Here is a 22,331-nt window from a genome sequence, read left to right on the forward strand (position 1 = left end):
AGGACTCCCAATATTGATTACGTCTATATCACTTGCCTCAGTTTACTCCACTTGGTTAAGTCATTGCATTGTTGTTTCCCTTAATCTTAGATACAAACTGAGCAACATATAAATTATCTTTCACCAAGAATGCTTTATTGATAAAATTCTTGGTAAAGAATGTAGCATGAAATACACTGACATCAATTTCAGGTTACCTCTTTTATCAACAAATTATTTCTCCCCATATGAAGTGCATTATCTCTGTAAAAACATTTATTTACAATCCTTTGCATTAAAATCAACTTCCCTTCATACGGAACTATTTATGCTTCTATATCAATTACATTTAATTGTATTGACCTTGGATTTCATGGCATTGTTTGTGTCCCCCAGATATAACGTATATTGACCTGCCTGTTCTACACATACACTTTTCCCAAGAACTATAATTAATTGTTCAAATTGTTTATAATTTTGTTTTAATTTCTGCTTTCTTCCTTAAGTTTTTTTTGTGTCTTTTATAAAACCTTGGTAGTAATTAAGACCTGCATTCAGCCCCTCCGCCAGAAAATCTTGAGCCCCTGACAATTATGGATGAGCACCTGGGCCCCTTGGCTCTGTACTACATTATGCTTACACATTGAAATTTCATGCAATGTTAATTAAATTTATATAATATTGTATCGCATGTCATGGCTTATGATGCATGGAAGATCTAGTAGCTCTGAATTAAAATTACTAACAAAGTCAACATATCCTTTTGCAGTGTTTTTATTTCTGTATGTGTATCTCATGATACGATATGATATGATATGATATCAACAATCACAGTGCCCACCTTCGGACCTTAACATTTGCAAAATCAGATGTGATTTCATCGAAATCAATATTTTTAGCAAGCTGGTGTTCTATAGACAGCTTTGCCAGATTGTTCAGTCTTTCCTGTCTCATAGTAGAACACAAGTAGTTCTTTATAATAACTAACTTACTGAATGATCTTTTCCCTTCACAAACAGACACAGGAAGACAACAAAAGATGTGTAAAGCCACACAAAGTTCTCCAAAGATTCCCACCAACCCAAGAGAGTATATCATCATATTATTTATCATTGCAGTAATCGTTATGCGTAATGTTAAAATGCTTACATACAGGGTGTTGTAAAATTTTTATTAAAAACCTTAAAACATACCCTACGTATATGTTGCTTCTAGTATGTACAGTGGTGTGAAAAACTATTTGCCTCCTTCCTGATTTCTTATTCTTTTGCATGTTTGTCACACAAAATGTTTCTGATCATCAAACACATTTAACCAATAGTCAAATATAACACAAGTAAACACAAAATGCAGTTTTTAAATGATGGTTTTTATTATTTAGGGAGAAAAAAAAATCCAAACCTACATGGCCCTGTGTGAAAAAGTAATTGCCCCCTTGTTAAAAAATCACCTAACTGTGGTGTATCACACCTGAGTTCAATTTCCGTAGCCACCCCCAGGCCTGATTACTGCCACACCTGTTTCAATCAAGAAATCACTTAAATAGGAGCTGCCTGACACAGAGAAGTAGACCAAAAGCACCTCAAAAGCTAGACATCATGCCAAGATCCAAAGAAATTCAGGAACAAATGAGAACAGAAGTAATTGAGATCTATCAGTCTGGTAAAGGTTATAAAGCCATTTCTAAAGCTTTGGGACTCCAGCGAACCACAGTGAGAGCCATTATCCACAAATGGCAAAAACATGGAACAGTGGTGAACCTTCCCAGGAGTGGCCGGCCAACCAATATTACCCCAAGAGCGCAGAGAAGACTCATCCGAGAGGTCACAAAAGACCCTGGGAGAACATCTAAAGAACTGCAGGCCTCACTTGCCTCAATTAAGGTCAGTGTTCACGACTCCACCATAAGAAAGAGACTGGGCAAAAATGGCCTGCATGGCAGATTTCCAAGACGCAAACCACTGTTAAGCAAAAAGAACATTAGGGCTCGTCTCAATTTTGCTAAGAAACATCTCAATGATTGCCAAGACTTTTGGGAAAATACCTTGTGGACTGATGAGACAAAAGTTGAACTTTTGGAAGGCAAATGTCCTGTTACATCTGGCGTAAAAGGAACACAGCATTTCAGAAAAAGAACATCATACCAACAGTAAAATATGGTGGTGGTAGTGTGATGGTCTGGGGTTGTTTTGCTGCTTCAGGACCTGGAAGGCTTGCTGTGATAGATGGAACCATGAATTCTACTGTCTACCAAAAAATCCTGAAGGAGAATGTCCGCCATCTGTTCGTCAACTCAAGCTGAAGCGATCTTGGGTGCTGCAACAGGACAATGACCCAAAACACACCAGCAAATCCACCTCTGAATGGCTGAAGAAAAACAAAATGAAGACTTTGGAGTGGCCTAGTCAAAGTCCTGACCTGAATCCAATTGAGATGCTATGGCATGACCTTAAAAAGGCGGTTCATGCTAGAAAACCCTCAAATAAAGCGGAATTACAACAATTCTGCAAAGATGAGTGGGCCAAAATTCCTCCAGAGCGCTGTAAAAGACTCATTGCAAGTTATCAAAAACGCTTGATTGCAGTTATTGCTGCTAAAGGTGGCCCAACCAGTTATTAGGTTCAGGGGGCAATTACTTTTTCACACAGGGCCATGTAGGTTTGGATTTTTTTCTCCTAAATAATAAAACCATCATTTAAAAACTGCATTTTGTGTTTACTTGTGTTATATTTGACTAATGGTTAAATGTGTTTGATGATCAGAAACATTTTGTGTGACAAACATGCAAAAGAATAAGAAATCAGGAAGGGGGCAAATAGTTTTTCACACCACTGTATATTATCAGGGATGCCAGGGGCAACAACCCGGCCGGGACGCCGTGAGGGACCGGAAGAGCGTCAGAGCCCACCCTGGATCATGTGGGGGCCGCCTTCCTGATTGCTCTGGGGGCCACGGGTACAGGGCATGGAAGCTCCACCCTGTAGGGGCCCGTGGTCACCGCCAGGAGGCGCCCCAATGCCTTGGGGACCTGTTACCCCAGCACTTCCTGGTGTGGCGGAAGTGCTGGGGGGAAGATGTAGGACGGCACCCGGAGAGCTGCCGGGAGGACAGCCAGCACTTCCACCACGCTGGGGCGTGGCCAGAGGAGGAATGCCAGGAACACCTGGGGCTCATCCGGGGACTGTATAAAAGAGGCCGTCTCCATTCATTCAGCGCTTGAGTCGGGAGGTGGAAGGACGAAGCACAGGAGAGGTGTGGAGGCGGCCTGAAGAAAGGCATTTGTGGCCAGGACTGAGAGTGTTTGGGGTTTTGTGCACTAATGGACTGGGTCTGAGTGACCATATCTGTAAATAGTTTCTGTAAATAAAACGTGTGGTGGTGAAAAACAACATGTCCGCCTGTCTGTGTCCGGGTTGGCTCCACAATATGTACCGCCAATTTCTGAAATTTCTTCTGCTCTCATGATTCCCAAAAGTTGTTGTTGCAAGTTTAAAGCTTTGATATTTGAACTAGCTTGCCCCCCACCTCCTTGTGTCCTGGAAATGTTCAGCTGCAGGGATCTCTTCAACGGTGGGTGCGACAACGAGTGCAATTCTTAGTAGGCTTATATATGGCTCTGGTTTCACTTGGTGGAACTAAAAATGCTTCACTTGGCACTCATACTAATACACTATACAACATTGCTAGCTCTGTGAATGCAAGTTACCGAGTTTAAACCGATATGGCATATGCTCACACCACTGGTGATATCCACGCTTACAAGAATGAAACAACTGCTGTTCAACCTCGACCGCCCCATTGGCACCATCGGATGACAATTCACAGTAATTACTTGACCTTTCAGAGCCTTTGACAGCAGCCATCACATAACCTCACCACTCACGTCTCCAAGCATCTGAATCCTTTTTTCCCACACTTTTAAAATACATATATAATATGGTAATATAATCTGACATGCAACATTGGTGATTGCAGATTGCTTTGTGGTTACCGTTGGGAAAAGTACATATACAGTAGTACTTATAAACTAAACTGCAAAATCAGCTTAAAGGGAACTCACAGTAGAGGTCACAGGCTGGTCATTTGTAGCCTTAGTCACAAACTTTTTAGCATGGTTGTTGATGAGTCCTTGGTAGTGTCAGTCGGAGCGGGATGACTAGAAGGGGGATTAAAGTTCATGTTTTCAAATAGAAATCATTATTTGTAATAAATCAGCGAAATACATCATATTTTGTATTTATATTTTTTAAGGTAAAAAATGTATTTTTACCTGCAACATATGCATATTATAAAAAAAAATGGAACCTGATGGGGCCCCCAAGGTTCAGGGCCCCTGACAAGTGTCATGGTTGCCTCCCCTTGGTGGCGGCTCTGGTGCATTTTGCAAGCCATTTCTTTTTTCTTGTTGAATGGTTATCACAGTTATAATGATAAAACATACGAGAACAGAGACATTTATAGAATACTAATGGCATACACATGAAATGGGGTGATAATTTTAGAATCTCAGTTGAATAATTATGCAGGGGTAATTAAGACAGGTGAACGAATAGAGAACAATGCGGGACAGATTGAGACAGAGATGGTTTTGATTTCAGTTTATTAAAATGGAAAATTCTAAGACAATTAAAAGAGTATATTATGCTTCCATACATTAAAATAAGATCAAAATAATGCACATTTTAACATTTATATTTTATATGATAAAAGATGATTTTATAGAAATAATAGAATAACTTATGTAGTGTTGATAATTATTCTTTGGCATATGTTTTTGTATACAGAACATAAATTAAATCAAGATACGAAAAAGGATAAAGACAGAACTCAACCCACAACGCCACTGACTTGTAGTAGAACATCTGCTATATTTTACAGCTACTGTAGACCAGCACTAAGATTGCACTTTGCTACTTTTAAAGGTGAAACATTAGCATGGTGTTCTCTGCTTTTTTCATATATAGGCAAGAATTTCTTGTAGGTCAAACTATGAATAAATCAGTTATATAGATACATAGATAGATAATACTTACCCCCTCCTTTGTTTCTTATACTAACTAGAAACATCAACTAAGCAACTATTTAAATTTATCTACAACACTGCTACACCATTATAAATGAAAATGATGTTGAAACTTAGGTCAACTTTGCATTTATATAGCTTGAACTTGCAATGTTACTACAGTACATTCCTAATGGTTGAAGTTGCATGAAACTCATTGATTGTAGCTCAATAACCTTTTCATAAAAAAATGTGTCACCAATTTTCTTCAGTTCTGTTTGAGCAAGCTTTGCCTAATGTAATTTATTATCCACCTCTCCTTTACTTTGGTGATCATTATTATTAATGAGATTTCTCTTTTTATTAGCAGATAAAAAATGCACATCTCTAAGTTTTACATTTCTGCAGTCCTCCTAGTAACAGTGGTAGGGAGCATGTTGGCTGTATACAGAGTGTTTGAACATTTATGGATCATTGGTATGTATAATTACTTTACTTTTATTTAATAAGAAAATTATTTCAGAAAGTATTTTATTTTCCCATTTAAAATGAAGATTGTATCCATGTCTGACCATTATGTACAGTATTAAGTGATTTGAGCATGGGCTAAGTGTTATATGAATAAGATATTATTATTATTATATATACAAACTCTGTAAACACTTCTTCTCTAAAGACAATAAACAGAAGACTGTTATAAATGCACCAGGGTATAAGAGACAACATGCTTGTTTTATTCTTCCTGAAATTAGAATTTTATTAGAAGAAAAAAAACTTGTACAGTCTGTTTTCTTTTCAGATTCAATACTTCCTGTCCTTTTCTTGGCTTTCTTTTCACCAATGTCACCTTCTGAATAGAAAAAGCTGACTGTGTTGCTCTTTTTCAGCAGATGAGGCCTTGTTTTTGATTCATTTTTTGAGAATCTACCTTGAATCATGCATGCTTGTTGACAGCCGCTCGCCACCTCTGTTGAGCCATATAAATAGATTTTGATGAGTGATTTGGTTTGTTAGATGCTCACCACCTATGAAGTAATGATTTTGGTTTTCATGATGCTCATACTTTGTTTTGTCTTTGAAACAGTTTAACATACTGTACAAACCAAACCAACAGCTGCCACATTATGTATGTTTGTCCAGCTAGTCAGTTCACATCCTGGACAGCAGCAAACATTTCTTCTAATCCTCTCTGTGCAAGTGTTATACCTTAACCGTTTGTAAAATGTCTGTGCAGAAGGCCTACCTTTAGACTTCAGATTTGCTTAATATTTTGGCTTTGGAATTTATTATATCAACTCCTTTAACTCATTCTCTGGTCCTTTTGTAATCCTAAATCTGCTCAGTTTTCCCGTGGAGAAACAGTTAAGTCTCATATGCCTATTTTGTTTTTCTAGTTTTTCCTAATGATTCTCTTTGTGGGCAATAGATGTCTGTATGTGCATGTGTGTTAACAGCTAAGTATTTGGGGGAGGCTGTTTGTTTATTATTTCAATCTTATCTTTATTAAAAATATCAGTTTTGCCCATGGCAGAGCCCAAATCATTTTACAGTTTACCTTAATGCCAGGTACATTCTTCATTGTTTATGTGTGATTCACGGTTGACAAACCCTGCTTTATTTCTTAAAACCATAGATGTCTAATCTGCAGTGGGCTGGCACCCTGCCCGGGGTTTCTTTCTTGCCTTGTGCCCTGTGTTGGCTGGAATTGACTCCAGCAGACCCCTGTGACCCTGTAGTTAGGATATAGCGGGTTGGATACTGGATGGATGGGTAGATGTCTAATACCGAGTACTTATCCTTTTCCACTTGAAATATTAAACAAGCAATACATTGGGCCAAAAATGAAAAGGTTCACATTGGACATAGAGCAGTGCAAATGCAGAATACCAAGAAGAGAAACAGAACAGAGGAGATTTCATAAAGGATATAATTAATGTATAACTTATATTTTTACACAAATGACTAGCAAACAGAGATGTAACATGCATATCAAATTAACAGCTCTAACCAGAGTATGCTAGACAAGATTAGTGAGTCTTCAGCCTGAATTTTAAGAGGGCATCTCTTATATAAGTAGGCAGATTGTTCCACAGTTTTGAGACCCTGTAGCTGAACAGTTGTCCTGCCACCAGAACTTTATCTATAACAGGCCAGCATCTTCAGATTGCAATTCACGCTCCAGGTTGTAAGCAGTGATAAGTTCAGATAAGTACAAAGGGCTTCTGCCATTTTAGGCTTTGTATATAAATAGGAGGTTTTTGAAATCAGTATTAAGCTTAATTGGAAGCTTGAGTAAAGACTTAAGAACTGGATCTATATGATCATACTTTCTAGTTCTTATAATGATTCTTGCAGCAGGATTTTGAAATAATTGAAAAATACCCAGGGCAATGGATTTAAAAAGAGGAGCAAACATCATAAATATGCAGATACATAAGTGATTGACTATAACTTTCTCTCTGCCTGTCACACACTAATACAAAGTCACACCCTTGGCATGGGCTTCTTTTATGCCAGCTTCTCAGTCAACTTTGTAGCATTTTTTTCCTTGTAGGTGTGTGATCACCCCCCTGTGCCAACATAATTTACATGTTAAAAATACTGCTGTGCAATGTTAAATGTCATCCAAATTTGTTCCTTATTACTCTATAGGCACCTTAAATCACAACACAGTGGCAATGACAATAACGTAAACTAAAACATATAACTCCAGTTATTAACAGTTGTAGTGATTTCCAGTTAGGTCTTGTTTTTAAAAGTCCTTAAAAACCTTTTTTAAAAGTATATAGTAATGAATGGCAGCCCCCCTAACTGCCCATACCTTTTAGACCTTATTAATGCACATACTCAAAGTGCTGATTGTGACCTCAGGATGCAGGCCGGTGTAAAATGTGAATAAAAACAACTACAGAAAGCAGAGACAAACAGAAAAGTTTAAGCACTTAAGTCAAGGCTAAACATTCACTATCTTAGCATGGTAAATGTACTCATAGCCTTTGCTGAGACTGGAAAATTGGCTGTTTAATAATTCTGATATACTGTCTTTCCCTTTTTTCTTATCATATGTTATGGTGGATGTGTTACAATGGACCATTTATCAAATCTTTTTGGTGCTTTGTTGGAGTCATTGTCATTTGGTTGATTCATTGCAGTGTGGTAGTAGTGGGAAAGTGAGGCTGATTGAACTAAAAACAGAATCTGGGAGTTGAATTTCTGAGGTTATTTAAACTTACAATAATTAATTTAGTTGAATTTAATTAATCTTGTAATTGTTCTGATTAACAGACTTGAACAGAACAGAAATAACAACAACAGGTATGACAATCTTTCAATGTAATTCTATAAAGCACCATTCATAGATAGCATTATCTATTAAGTTGAATGCATTTTTTACATAGGACCATGAATGTAAAATAAAATTTTATTAGTTATTATCATTATAGTATATAATATTAACAACAGGCACAAATTAAAAGACTAAAAATAGTTGAAAACATGCAACATCACACCCATATGTATGATATGTACTTTAATCCCCTAAACTTTATAAAGATGTAAAACAGCATCACCATGAAAAAAATCAATTAAAGTTCCACATTAACTGATAGCAGAGTAATAGAAATATTACATTTCAAGGATACATTTAGATAAATATTTTTGCTTTCTCTGCAATTTCAACAATGTGTTTGTTGCAACTAAGATTATAATGTTACAAACCAGCTGTGCTTCCCATTTAGGACAGGCTAAAATCTAAGCAATAAATGTAGATCTCAGTGTTGTATGCAGTGTAGTGGCTATTGCAATGTATTTTGTATGCATGTAGTAATAAAATGCATTGCTACAAATGTTAGTATTGCGCCATCTGTTGAAATGACAAATGTGTATGTGTCTGTTATACATCATTTGGTAATGGATTCATAAAAGGAGAGTTAACATTTGTGATGCAATGCATTTTGTTACTATAAACTTTTGTGATGTGCCATCTGTTGGAATGACAGAGACATAGCAACCAGATGGACACACAGGTACACAGACACTTGTCCCTTTATTAAGGTTAATTTAAAGCTCCATATGCTTCAGAATGCTAGTAACTTCCAAAGATTTGGGGTCAATGCTAGAGCCTGTAACAAAGTAATAATGAACACCTTGTACTGCTCAATTTAAGGGTTTTTATGACAAATCTATTATCATAAGTTTTAAATTAAACCCAAATTTTCACTAAGAAATGGGGCATAGCGTGCACTTGAAACAAGCTTTAAGAATACCCCAGAAATCTCTCAGCTGTAAATTAAATTACTTCATCTTTCCTGTGCTTAAAGAAAAACTTTAATGTGTTTTATATTGAAGTTTATAAATCTGTTTATTGCATTCCAAGAAAAAATAAAAACACATTTTAATTAAAAGCATCTGCTTTATTTTTTTATGATTTTGTTAGTAAGCTCCTATTTTTGATTGGGTAGACATGATGACATCATACATTACATGACTGGTGTCTTATGACTGGCAACAGGTAAAACACCCATAAACAACATGACCACAGCAAAATGGCAGAAACCACACACAAAATAAATAAATAAAAACAGAGTTGCCTGAATAACAATAAAAACAGCAAAAACATGACAAACAATATTAATTCACAAAATAATAAAATGAATGTGAAAGTATACAAAATATCACAAAATACAAATAAGAAAAAAGCACCACTTGAATGTGCAGTAGAATTACAAGCCACCTATGGTCATTAAATTTTGAACCTCACAGAGAAGAAAATAGTGAATGCTGAATATAAGAACAATGATATCTTACATTTAGGAGGCCTGCTGCTAACTTTAAGGGGTAAGTTTGAAGACAACATGTCAACTGTGTTTAGGGAGCTACATTTTGAAGAATGAATAATAATAAAAAAAAAGATGGCAGAACCAATTGCAATACTTAACATCAAGCTGCTCAAAATGTTTGCTTAGTAAAGAGCAAAATAGGAATGTTTTATCTTGCATACAGTTTTGTGAAATTGACTGTAAAATTAATTTCACATACAAATCCATCCATCCCGCTGAATCTGAACACAGGGGTCTGCTGGAGCCAATCCCAGGGCACAAGGCTGGAACCAATCCTGGGCAGGGTGCCAACCCACCGCAGGACACACACAAACAGGCCAGTTTAGAATCGCCAATCCACCTAACTGGCATGTCTTTGGACTGTGGGAGGAGACCCACGTAAACACGGGGAGAACATGCAAACTCCACACAGGGAGGACCCGGGGCTCCTAACTGTGAGGCAGCAGTGCTACCACTGCACCACCTCACATGCATATAAAGAGGCATATTAGCAAAATAGTATATTAAAGAATTGGAGACAAAAAATATCCTTTCTTGTTCTGTTTTCAGCACAAATGCCTTAGAGCAGCCACTCAGAAGAGCACACTAGCAAGTGAAGCACACTCAAATTCAAAATGGGGTTAACTTAGAGTGGCCAATTTTTGTCAATTTGTGTGTTTTTGGGGATATGGAAGATAACTTCTCTTGTATTTTATTTAAACCAATTATTTATATTCTCTTCTATATACTATTTCTTCTTTTTGGACGTTGTCTTCTTTCCACTTTGAAACATTACCAAATTAGCACCACTGTGCTTCATCATTCACATTCCTAGTGACCTGACTTGCTTCTGTCTTTCCTAGCTTTCAGTCTTTGACATCTGTTACGCTGTCTATGATCATCATCATCTTCTGTTTTTCCCGTATGGCAAGTTGCATATTTGACTTGTACTGTAGTGTACTTTTTGTATATTATAATTAACATGCTTAATTGCTGTCTGCTTAAAAGGAAAAGGGTAACATTATTATTGTTAATTAATTACATGTTAATTAACATGTACATGTTAATGTTAATTATTGTTAATTAATGTAATATTGATTTTGCTTTTTTTCAAAGGTTATTCTTCTTCTTACGACTCAACAATACATAGTGCAATTTCCAGTAATATTTCAGATGAGGCCATTGGTAAGATCAATTAAATCTCAAATCTTTACTACCTATAAGTCTTTACAGTTACTTATGGTTTTTCATCTGTTACCTACCCTGCAAAAACTGAAATCTAAGCAAGTGAAAAGTATTCATATCATGACAAAAAATCTTGTTTTCCTTACTGTAAGAATTATTGACTTATCAAAAAATATGTATTTTCGATTATTTTACTTACTTTAAGAAATCTTATGAGGTATATTTTGCTTACCACATTGGCATTCAAAGTTTTTGCCTTGTTATTGCGAATGCATTTTCTGCAGTATGGGCCATATTTATTTGTCATCTTATACTGGTTATTCTAGAAGAAGCTGACTACATAGTACTACTATATGTTTAATAACACTACTGTTAGGATTATCAAGTGCAAGGCAATGCAATTTAGATTGTTCGTATTTCTGTCAATATACTTTGACTTGTGTGGTGTTTTTATACATGCATTATTTACAATTTTAACCTAAGGGGTCCACAATATTGATGAAAATGACTGTCAAATTAACATAATAAACATACTGAGTGAATAAAAAGCATACTGATTAGCTAATTTTTTACATTTTCTCAGTGTTAATAGTGCTTATGCACTTGCTCCAGTAACATATCACCTCATTTTCTCTAATAATATAATGTGATTAAAATGTATTCTAATGATAAAATGACATTCAGCTCAGCTAACTAGCTAAATTCAGTTTGCTTAAAATAGATATTACAATTCCTGATGATTCAGCACAGCGCTTGCCTTGAGTAGTGTTGGAGATGTCTTCTTTGTTGGGATGACATTAATAATGGCCACTTAGTGTTGTTTCCACCAGCATGGCACAGCCTCAGTTGTGTACCCAGGTCTCATAGGGTGTTTTGGCCTTTTACCACAGGACTCCCTCAGTTGAGGCAGGCCTACCACCGGCTCAGGATCATACCTGGGTGTGTTTCAAATGGTTACCAAGTGGTCATTTGGGAAACCATACTGTCTCCTTTCACTTCAGCCACAACCAGTAACTGCTTCTTTCAGCAACAGTGGTGAGTTCCTTAATTTCCTTGCACTGGACCTGCCCTCTGATGACCACTTTCTTCAGCAGCCTTGTAGTGCAACTGGCTACAAAGCCTCTGTAGCCCACTTTTACTGGACCCACCTTCACCTTCTAACCTCACTCCTCTGCCTCTTTTACATAATTGGCATATTGCAGCTTTTTTCAGTATCACTTTAGGGTAGGTTTCTCTGATTACTCTGCACTTAGCAGGTAATTACCTGTATAATTACAGAGTAACTAGGTGTTATTACCTTGTACTTACTGTGTAATACAATCTTCTTCTTTTTACCGGTTATCCTGAGTTGGCTCAGGGTTCTCTGTTCAGCACGCACTTTTCTAATTGGCACAGTTGAAAGCGTCCTACAGGGACAATGTCGGTGTGCATCATATTGTCCTTCAATCGATCGATCCACCGGCAATTCGATCAGCTCAGTTTGCGCTACTGGGTCATTGGTGCTGTGGATGACAGGGCCGTACCATTGGACTTGCGCATCTTTCCAGCAGTGGCTGCAATGCCCATCATCTGTAGGACGTCCTCATTCAAGACATGGTCAAGTTGGGTGAGCCCTAGCAACCATTCAAACATCTTCATTTCCATAGCATGGAGGAGCTGCTTGTGTTTCACCTTTGCTGACCATCATTTACATCCATAAAGGGCAACTAGGAAAACGGTGGCTTTATAGTTTTTCCTCTTCAAGTAGATGGGCATCTTCTGGTTGCAAAGGACAACCATGACTTGCCTCCATTTCAGCCAGGTCTCACTGATGCGGGTTCAAGCATCAAGTAGAGTGTCACCATCCAAAGAGAGGATTGAGCCGATGTATCGAAATGACATACTCAGATAACAACAACAACAACATTTATTTATATAGCACAATTTCATACAAAAAATGTAGCTCAAAGTGCTTTACATAATGAAGAATAGAAAAATAAAAGACACAGTAAGAAAATAAAATAAGTCAACATTAATTAACATAGAATAGGAGTAAGGTCCGATGGCCAGGGAGGACAGAAAAAACAAAAAAAAACTCCAGACGGCTGGAGAAAAAAATAAAATCTGCAGGGATTCCAGACCATGAGACTGCCCAGTCCCCTCTGGGCAATTTACCTAATATAAATGAAACAGTCCTCTTTGTATTTAGGGTTCTCACGGAAGGACTTGATGATGATGGTCACGTGGACTTCTGGCTTTTAGTCCATCAATGCTGGAGCATCAAGATGCTTTGAGTAGGTGGTGGTTGTGCAGGCCACCGCCACAAAGAAACCGGAAAAAGAAACAGTAGAGAAAGTAAGGGTCAGTATGGATTTTAAATGGTGCAACCTGTCTGTCTGCCACATTCAAGATACTCCCATCTTCAGAAGGTTTAAGCAAATTTTGTTGACACTGAGTTTGACTGCCTACCGCTGCATTTGGTCTTCAAGGCTGGCGCGAGCCTCATCGGCAAGAAATACATTGTCAGTGTATTAGAGGTTCCACAGGTGGGGGCACTGGATATCGGCCAGGATGGTATCCATACACGCAATCAAGAAGAGCAGCAAGACCACTGCCTCCTCCGCAGGCCTGGCAATGAGGATCAAGTCAATCAATGACAGTGATGCCTTCAGTCTCAGTTGTGACATGTCAGTTGGCTCTTATAATAGGACACCCTATCAGTTGTAATCCCCAATGTTTATAAGTAAGTCGGTATACAAATTGTGGAACAACAATTACAATTGACTACTTAATTATAGCATCACGCTGTATTACACAGTAGGTACAAGATAATAACACTTAGTTATTCTGTAATTATACAGGTAATGACATGAGTAAGTACAGCATATTTGGGTCACCTAATCTAAAGTGATATCCCTTTTTCTTTCATATGCCTTATCAATGGCATCCTCCCAAGGGACTGTCAACTCAAAGATGAAGACATATTGGCTGCAGACTGGTGAATGTGATTTCAGATATGAGTCTCTGATTTAGGTTGACACGCATTTCCCAATGCATGCCTGTAATCAATAGGCATGAGTCAGAAGGTGAGGGCTTGGTCCAGTGCTTCTCCCATTCTTGGAAGAAGGATGTTAGTTGTGGAAAGGCAGCCTGAGTATTTAGTGGGATGGCATTGGTTGACAATCTCTTCTGTACTTATGATGCCATGTCTATCTTCCTTGTGTGGAGCTATTCTTACAGCCCACCAGGATGTGTTTGAGGGTTGCTGGGGCTGCACACTGGTGACAGGATGAGTCCTCTCCACGCTAAAGATGTAGGTTTGTTGGCAAGGGCAGCACATAATATGTAGCTCTAATGATGAAACTTAGTCTGTTCATTTCCATGTTCCACAGCTCACTCCATGTGATTTTATGTTGCTGTATGGCATCATATTTTATCCAGCAGCCTTGCTGGACTTGGGAGACTGCTCGGGCGCATCTGGCTGCTTCCTCCTGGCAGCAAATGTCCTTCATCACTAGATGCCGGTGTTCATTTGATGTAGCCTTTTGGCATATGGGTATTGTTGGTCCCAAATCAAGTCCCGCTCTGCCATGCTTGATTTACCCCATAATGTCCCAGTGTCTGAGGACGGCCTTTGCTTCTGCCACTGCTGAAGCTGCATCCCACTTCCACCCTGTCGTTAGGATTGGTGCAGCATTTCTTATGAAGGCGTCATGGGACTCTTTGATTGTCGTATCTAGTCTTGCTTTGGTGCATTTATATTCCTCCACAAGGCTTGATATAGGCAGAGAGGGTGCACTGTTCCCATACAGGCATATGCTGCTGAGGCATCTTGGTAGTCAAAGCCACTTCCTCACTTGTGTGCTCACCATTCTCTCCAGCTGTTTAATATGGAATAGTGTGACCTCATAGATTGTAATTGGCCACATGAGATGGGGCAGCAAACCAAACTGGAAGCACAACTGCTTCAATTTTCCAGGGAGAGCATTATTGTTCATTTTACGAAGGTCACTAATTGTGTCCTGCTTGAGTTGTTCCACCTGTTCGAGGTCTTTAAAGTCTGCAGTGTACCAATGCCAAAGGCTTTTGATCGGCTTCTCCAGGATAGTTAGTATTGGCTCATCGTTTATGTAGAACCTCTAATTTGACAATGGAGATGCTGTAGGATTTGCTTGGTTTTGTCTCCATTTATGCACATTTGACGTTTTCTTGGAGTTTATCCAGGAGGTGTTTGGTGCATGTTTTAGTTGTTGTGATTGTCATAATGCCATCCATGTACACCCTGAGTGAAGGAAGACGTAGCCTACTTTTCAGATGTTCCCTTCCAACCACCCACTGTGATGCATAAATAATGAGCTCCATCACCATTGTGAAGGCCAGAACAGAGATGGTGCAACCCACCATTATGCCAATCTCAAGCTGCTGCCTGGTGGTGGTGCTGTCCCGTGTTATCATACAACACTGGAGGTTCTGGAAGTAGGCTTTGACCAGCTTTGTTATGCCCCTCTGGGACATAAAAGAAACTGAATGCTGCCCATAGAATAATGTAGTTTAAACATTTTATTGCAAAACATGGTATAAGAGAACACAAAAAAAGATTTTCCAGAACCTTGCACTTATTATTATCAATAACACAGAGTGCTCCTGCAAGCCTTTTTGTGGCTCCTCACAGTGAAAATTGTGGTGTACTGGTTCTGTTACACTTCTGTATTTCTGCCAAAGTTTAGATATTTGTGCTACTTTTACTTCTTTGGTTGATTGTTCCTGTTAGAAGTGAAGATTGCAAAAAATCTGGTCCTAAAGTCTCAAAACACAGCCTTTTCCTTAATTCTCAGATAGCATTCTGACCTAATTAAAGTGTTTATGCCATGACCTGTGATAATTTTTTAAGATTCTTAACAGTTACTCTACTTTCATTCTCCTAACTCAAAAAAGTCATCTTGTACATTTTTTTCCTCTTCAGCTATATGAAATATTGAATTAGAAAATTTAGCAGCACTAAAAAATTCTCTTTTTCTGAGGGCAACTCTTTTATCTAAGAGAGTAAGGTGAACATTTTCTGTTTCAAAGAATGGGCTTTTGAAGTTTGGGAAGCTAATATGGAAATATCATCAAACGTTTTGAATTCAAGGCAGTCCTATGCCCCTACACAATCTGCAACTGCCTCTGGGTCTTCAGTATTTAAAATTAAAACACAGCACCACCAAATTAGTTGCTGAGTTCTTTCTACTCTGTGCTGTCATAGAAGTTGTTAAAGTAAATGGGTTGTTTAAAGCTTGGTACAGGAACTTTCTCCTTTGTAGCTGCCACTTTTAAAACTGTATTCAGGCTTTATAGTCAAAGACATTCTTTAAACAGGTTATTTCACATCCTGGTCAACCCAGTCAATGCAAACAGAGTATCTGCAGGCACTACTATGATATTTTCACCATATCCCAACTTTTCCAGACAAGGATTATGCAGGGTATCTTAGTAATGAAATGCAATCTATGCTGCATGTGTTAATATGCAACCACTTCACACACATTATCACTATCGGAGGTAAGAGTGAATCCACAAACTCAACAAAAACCTTTAATTTTGGAGATAGGTAAGTGCAGTGATGTAGCTAGTTTGTGCTATTTTAATTAACTGATTACTGAAGTCTTTACAACAGGCATAGATTTGGATTGTAGGCAATTTTATTTATTATAAACTAGCTGTCCCCCGCGGCTCTGCTTACGTAGTAGTGATCTGATCTAGTGTATCTGATCGTGTTTAGCTCTGACGTGAGAGCATCCTCGTGTGGGAAGAAAAGTATGTAGCCATGATATTTCTGGCAATCAGCAGGTACCCCCTAAAATACATTACTCATTAACAATCTGTAGATAATATAGTCTGTTGAACAAACAGGTATTGCTAGCTAAGCAGACGCAAGGTACGCTCCAACACGTGGTGAGGGGTAGACCAACTCGAACAGAGTCTGATGCGTGAGTGAGGAGGGCCCCAACCTCCTCCCCTTGGCCTGCAGTCAACCACTCCAGACATCATAAAGGTTTGGGGCAGCCACCTGTATATTTTAACCCAGCTGCAAAACTTTAAGTATTTGAACTAGGATGTTCACAAAATCGAGTCCAAATCAGAACTGTCAGACTAGAGGTAAGCTGGTGGCTTTAAAGGCCCGCAGAGGAAGTGATGTAATTTAGGCCGGAACTGGAAGTGATGTCATCTTTTATGTCGGAAGGTGGTGTGATTTCCTGGGACTGACCTGTAAGGAACTGAGAAAGACAGTACACTCTGCCACCCCCGGTCTGGTGTAGGATTAGCAATACTCAAGCCCATTAGCTGCCTCCTATTTGCACGTATGTGACCATATATATATATATATATATATATATATATATTTATATCCAAATATATATATATATATACTGTATATATATATATATGGATGTCTTGCAAAGGTTGACATTTTGTGTGTCAATAAAACACCACAAATTCCCACATATTACACACTAGCTAAATACTTTGCAGCGGAGAAGTAGTGTGTTAAAGAAGTTATGAAAAAGAAAAGGAACATTTTAAAAATAACGTAACATGATTGTCAATGTCATTGTTTTGTCGCTGTTATGAGTGTTGCTGTCATCAAGGATTTGATTATCATTATTTGTTTCAATCAGGTTCGTATTTGGAGGACATGTTGTGTTCAAGTTACATTCTGTGTTTTTCAACCGTTGTAAAGATAACAGGTTTCATTTATTGAAGTGTTCACTACCCAAATCGCTACTCGTGAATCTAAGATGTTTAACAGGCATTCCTGCTATTAACTTGTGGATTTGACTGCGAATATTTAGCGGCAGCATTTCTATGAACTTGTGGAATTGCCTGCGAGTATTTAGCGACAGTGTCTCTATGAAGTTGTGGATTTGCCTGCGAGTATTTAACGGCAGCGTCTCTATTAAGTTGTGGATTTGCCTGCGAGTATTTAGCGACAGCATATCTATTAACTTGTGGATTTTTCTGTGAGTATTTGGCGGCATTGTCACAAAGTTGTTTCCGTTTAGCTGCATCAGAAAATGTACCACGATGTCTGACACGCCTCCTTTTTACTGTTTTCTCACTGCTTGGATTGCTGCTGACAGACGGCCTTATATGGGCAGGCAGTCAATTACGTGGGAAGCGTGGGGATAGGGGATGCAATATAGGCAGGCAACCAACTATGTGGGAGGCATGGTGATGAGGGACACAACACCGCCTCACACGGCGACCGAGCTACAGGCTATGGATGTACAGTATATATGTATGTAAATAGGATTCAGTTATGACCGAATTTTGAAATGAAACCTGCTTAACTTTTGTAAGTAACCTGTAAGGAATGAGCCTGCCAAATTTCAGCCTTCTACCTACACGGGAAGTTGGAGAATTAGTGATAAATGAGTGAGTCAGTCAGTGAGAGCTTTGCCTTTTATTAGTATAGATAAAACTAGACCTCAAAATGGACAGATCAGAATGTCTTCACAAATGTACAGTACAGTGAAATTTATTTTTCAAATTTTAAATACCTCTTAAGCTGCTGATATTTATATAAAACTAGCAGAATACCCGCGCTACGCAGCGGAGAAGTAGTGTGTTAAAGAAGTTATGAAAAAGAAAAGCAAACATTTTAAAAATAACGTAAGATGATTGTTAATGTAATTGTTTTGTCATTGATATGAGTGTTGTTGTCATATCTATCTATTTATATTATATATATATATATATATATATATATACACATCTATACACATACATATATACAGTAATATATATATATACATATACACACATACATATATATACATATACATATATACACATACTGTATATATATACACACACACATATATACATACTGTATATACAACATATACATATCTACATATATACTGTATATACACATATATATACAAATCTACATATATATATCTACATATATTAGGGTGGGACTCGATTAAAAAATTAATCCAATTAATTAGAGGCTGTGTAAGAATTAATCTTGATTAATCGTATGTAATCGCACACATAAATTTGCCCCAAATCGCAAATGTTTTTTTTTAATTTAAAACGGTTTTAGTGGGCGACAGAATCAAATAATAGACATGAACATGAATATTGTAAACTGAAGCTGTTTTAATTTCTGAAAAAAAAGCTTTTAAACTGCATTTGAATTCAAAACAGAAACAAAAATATCATCCCTGGTTAAAATTGGGCAGACTTAAAAATAAAGTGGTAGTTTAAGTACTTTAAGTACATTTTCAGAATAGTATTGTCTTTAAATAATAATAACCAAAATTTCAACATAAAGTGCAGTTTTCTTCTTAAAAAATAAGTCAGAAACATAAAAGGTAATTTGACCAGCTTACTCTTTAAACTCTGAGTAACATTAGCCAAAATTATTTTGTACATTAGGCTAAAACAGTGTGATCATTGAACATTTTGTAATTAGATGTATTTAGAATTACTAACGGTCACGGAAGTCCAATGATCCCCAGTAAGAGCCACAAAGTCCGCTTTCTGTAATGCATCTAATTTTGCTTGCTTTTCAGTGTGCACAAAACCATGCTTTTATCAAGGCTTCTCGGGTAGTCGAAATGATCAGTCGTAGGAACGCGCTTTATTCCGACTCTAACATTTTTGTAGCTGTGATGTGTGCATCAGTGTAATGGATGTACCAGGAAATCATGCATTGACAAAAGTTCCGTTTGCTTGGAATTGAAAGTGTGATTAAATGCGTTATTTTTAGCGCGTTATGGAGTACATGCATCGAAGCTTCTCAGCTGTGCTTGTGCTAAGAAAGGGAAAATTTTAAAAATAACGTAACATGATTCTGCGTTAACCTAATATTTTTCCATACGTCCCAAACCAAGGAGATGCGAAGGTAAAATGAATCAGGTAGCGCGTACATAGTCAGTACACCCTCTCGGAATCGAACCTCGAATGTCGGCGTTAGAGGCTTAAGACTCTACAATTAGCCACAGCGTGTGGCTTGTCTATGCTAAAGTATGTATTGTAGATCGGGTATATATATACATTTATATATATACCCGTGTATCGCAGTGGAGAAGTAGAAGTTATGAAAAAGAAAAGGGAACATTTTAAAAATAACGTAACATGATTGTCAATATACAGTAATTGTTTTGTGAGTGTTATTGAATGTTGCTGTCATCAAGGATTTGATTATCATTATTTCTTTCAATCAGGCTCGTATTTGTAGGATGTGTTCAAGTTACATTCCGTGTTTGTCAATCGTTGTAAAGATAAGAGGTTTCATTCATCGATTAGTTCCTTACTGCATCAATAAACAGCTCGTCTTCCTTTTATCTGTGATGTGACAAACTGCATGCATTTTTTTTACACTGTCTTCCTTTAGCAGGACATTCACTTTTTCCACCGTGTGCTTTGTTTCCGCAGTAGCTGCACTTATGAATATGATTGTATGTATAAGACGCTTCATATTTTTTTGCTGCCTTCTCAATTGTGTAATTCGGTTTTGTTCAGCACTCTTTGGAACTGTTGCTTTTGTCTGCGCATTGCGCCAGTTCACGGAGCCGCTTGGTGTTCTTGCATCGAAGGTTCCCAGCTGTACTGGTGCCATCTCGTAATGTCAGCTAAGACCCGCACTTAAAAGTTTCTCTCGCAGTTTCAATGAGTTTGTGCCAAACACCACCCTGACCATCTCATCTTCCTCTGCATAAGCACAGTCCTTCACCCGTGAACATTTACCGGCAGTGTTTGTATTGGATTGCCGCTGATGGACGGCCTTATATGGGCAGGCACTAAATTACAAACGCTAGTGGCAGCCTGTCTATGAACTTAATTTAATATAAACTTACGGTTCACGCCGTGCTTTGTTTCCGCAGTAGCTGTACTTATGAATATGCTTGTATGCATCATTTGCTTCATAATGTTTTTCTGCCTTCTCAATTGTGAAATGGCGTTTTGTGCCTAAATCGCTGTTTGGAGTTCTTCCTTGTTCTCTACGTACTTACGTAGGAGGCGTGATGATGTCACGCGAAACTCCGCCCCCCACGGCCATCTCCAACTCAAGACTCCATTACATTATATGGGGAAAAATAGCTTCCAGTTATGACCCTTATGCGTAGAATTTCGAAATGAAACCTGCCCAACTTTTGTAAGTAAGCTGTAAGGAATAAGCCTGCCAAATTTCAGCCTTCTACCTACACGGGAAGTTGGAGAATTAGTGATGAGTCAGTGAGTGAGTCAGTGAGTGAGTGAGTGAGGGCTTTGCCTTTTATTAGTATAGATGATAAGAAGGAACAGGCCTATTATGATGGTGCCATAACCACTAACAATGACAAGACATTTTACAGGGAAGAGGTTTATCTGCAGACTTAATGATGCAAGGACAACTAACTCACACTTAATAACAGAAAAACCAAGGAGCTTTCTCATCTACATCCCTGTGTGGGGGCAGGAGTTGTGCGGGAAACATTAAATTCCTTTAAGTAGCCATCACTGATGAACTGAACATAAAGCATTTTAGCTTTGGTCAAGAAAGCTTACCATTACTTCATCTTCTGATGTCTGAGGAAATCTCTGATTTCTCCATTTGTTCTCACTAAACTCTACAAATGCATAGTAGAGCTCATCTTCACTGGCCAAATAACACCCCATTATGGCATCTGTTTAACTCAAGATTGTAAAGCTGTGTAAAGGGTGGTGAAGGAGGCTTACAGTATTACTGGTACTCTGGTGCCTGTTGTTCAGGACACACTGTATACAACACTCACTTTTTTCAGGGGCTGTGATGTCAGCTGTTTAACAGTAAACATTTCTGTCTTATTGTTTTAATTGCTGGCACTATTAAGGTAAATTCAGACTGACTGTTTAGAGTCAAAATAACATCTTTTAACAACCCACTGCTCTTTATTTCTAGTGACCAATATTTCTATGCCAAATAAAATGAAGAATTTGTCAGATATACCAATGTTCATAATGCCTTTTGAAATTGCTAGGTTTAGCAGGTGACTAAGTGACGCTCTTTTGTGCATTAACTAGCTGACTAATATGTAAAGAATGCAGTATGTTAATAAACTGTCTTGCATTGTGGTCACACTGGTCATCTACCTGAAAATTGAAATCAACTAATATTAGCAACCTATCATAATTAGTTGTTTTTATTTATAATAGGTCTAAGAATTCATAGATGAAAGACATACTGTATTTTGGTGACTGGTAAATTATCAGTATAAAAAAGTGCGATATACCTTAAATAACTACAGCAAGATAACTGAAAGAGATGAAAACTTTAATTTTTAAATTTTAAACTGCTCAAGAAAATATTTGCTGAACCATCACCTCTCTTTCCTTAATTAACACTGCAGCAGCCC

At 37.8% G+C, this 22,331-nt stretch overlaps 1 protein-coding gene across 3 annotated transcripts in view; it reads left to right on the forward strand.

Annotated features, from left to right (window-relative positions):
- The window catches only part of LOC120535774 (C-type lectin domain family 1 member B-like), a 48,551-nt gene that overhangs the window by 5,828 nt on the left and 20,392 nt on the right, over positions 1-22,331 (forward strand). The window contains exons 3-5 of one of the 3 annotated variants that reach the window (XM_039763831.1): positions 5,349-5,458; positions 8,267-8,296; positions 10,915-10,983. In XM_039763831.1, the coding sequence (XP_039619765.1) occupies positions 5,359-5,458; positions 8,267-8,296; positions 10,915-10,983 (199 nt within the window). In that variant the 5' untranslated portion in view covers positions 5,349-5,358. The remainder of the gene's footprint in view (positions 1-5,348; positions 5,459-8,266; positions 8,297-10,914; positions 10,984-22,331) is intronic. The other 2 variants (XM_039763829.1, XM_039763832.1) reach the window with 2 other exon arrangements.

This window comes from Polypterus senegalus, chromosome 9 (genome assembly GCF_016835505.1).
Source record: "Polypterus senegalus isolate Bchr_013 chromosome 9, ASM1683550v1, whole genome shotgun sequence".
Classification (NCBI taxonomy): domain Eukaryota; kingdom Metazoa; phylum Chordata; class Cladistia; order Polypteriformes; family Polypteridae; genus Polypterus; species Polypterus senegalus.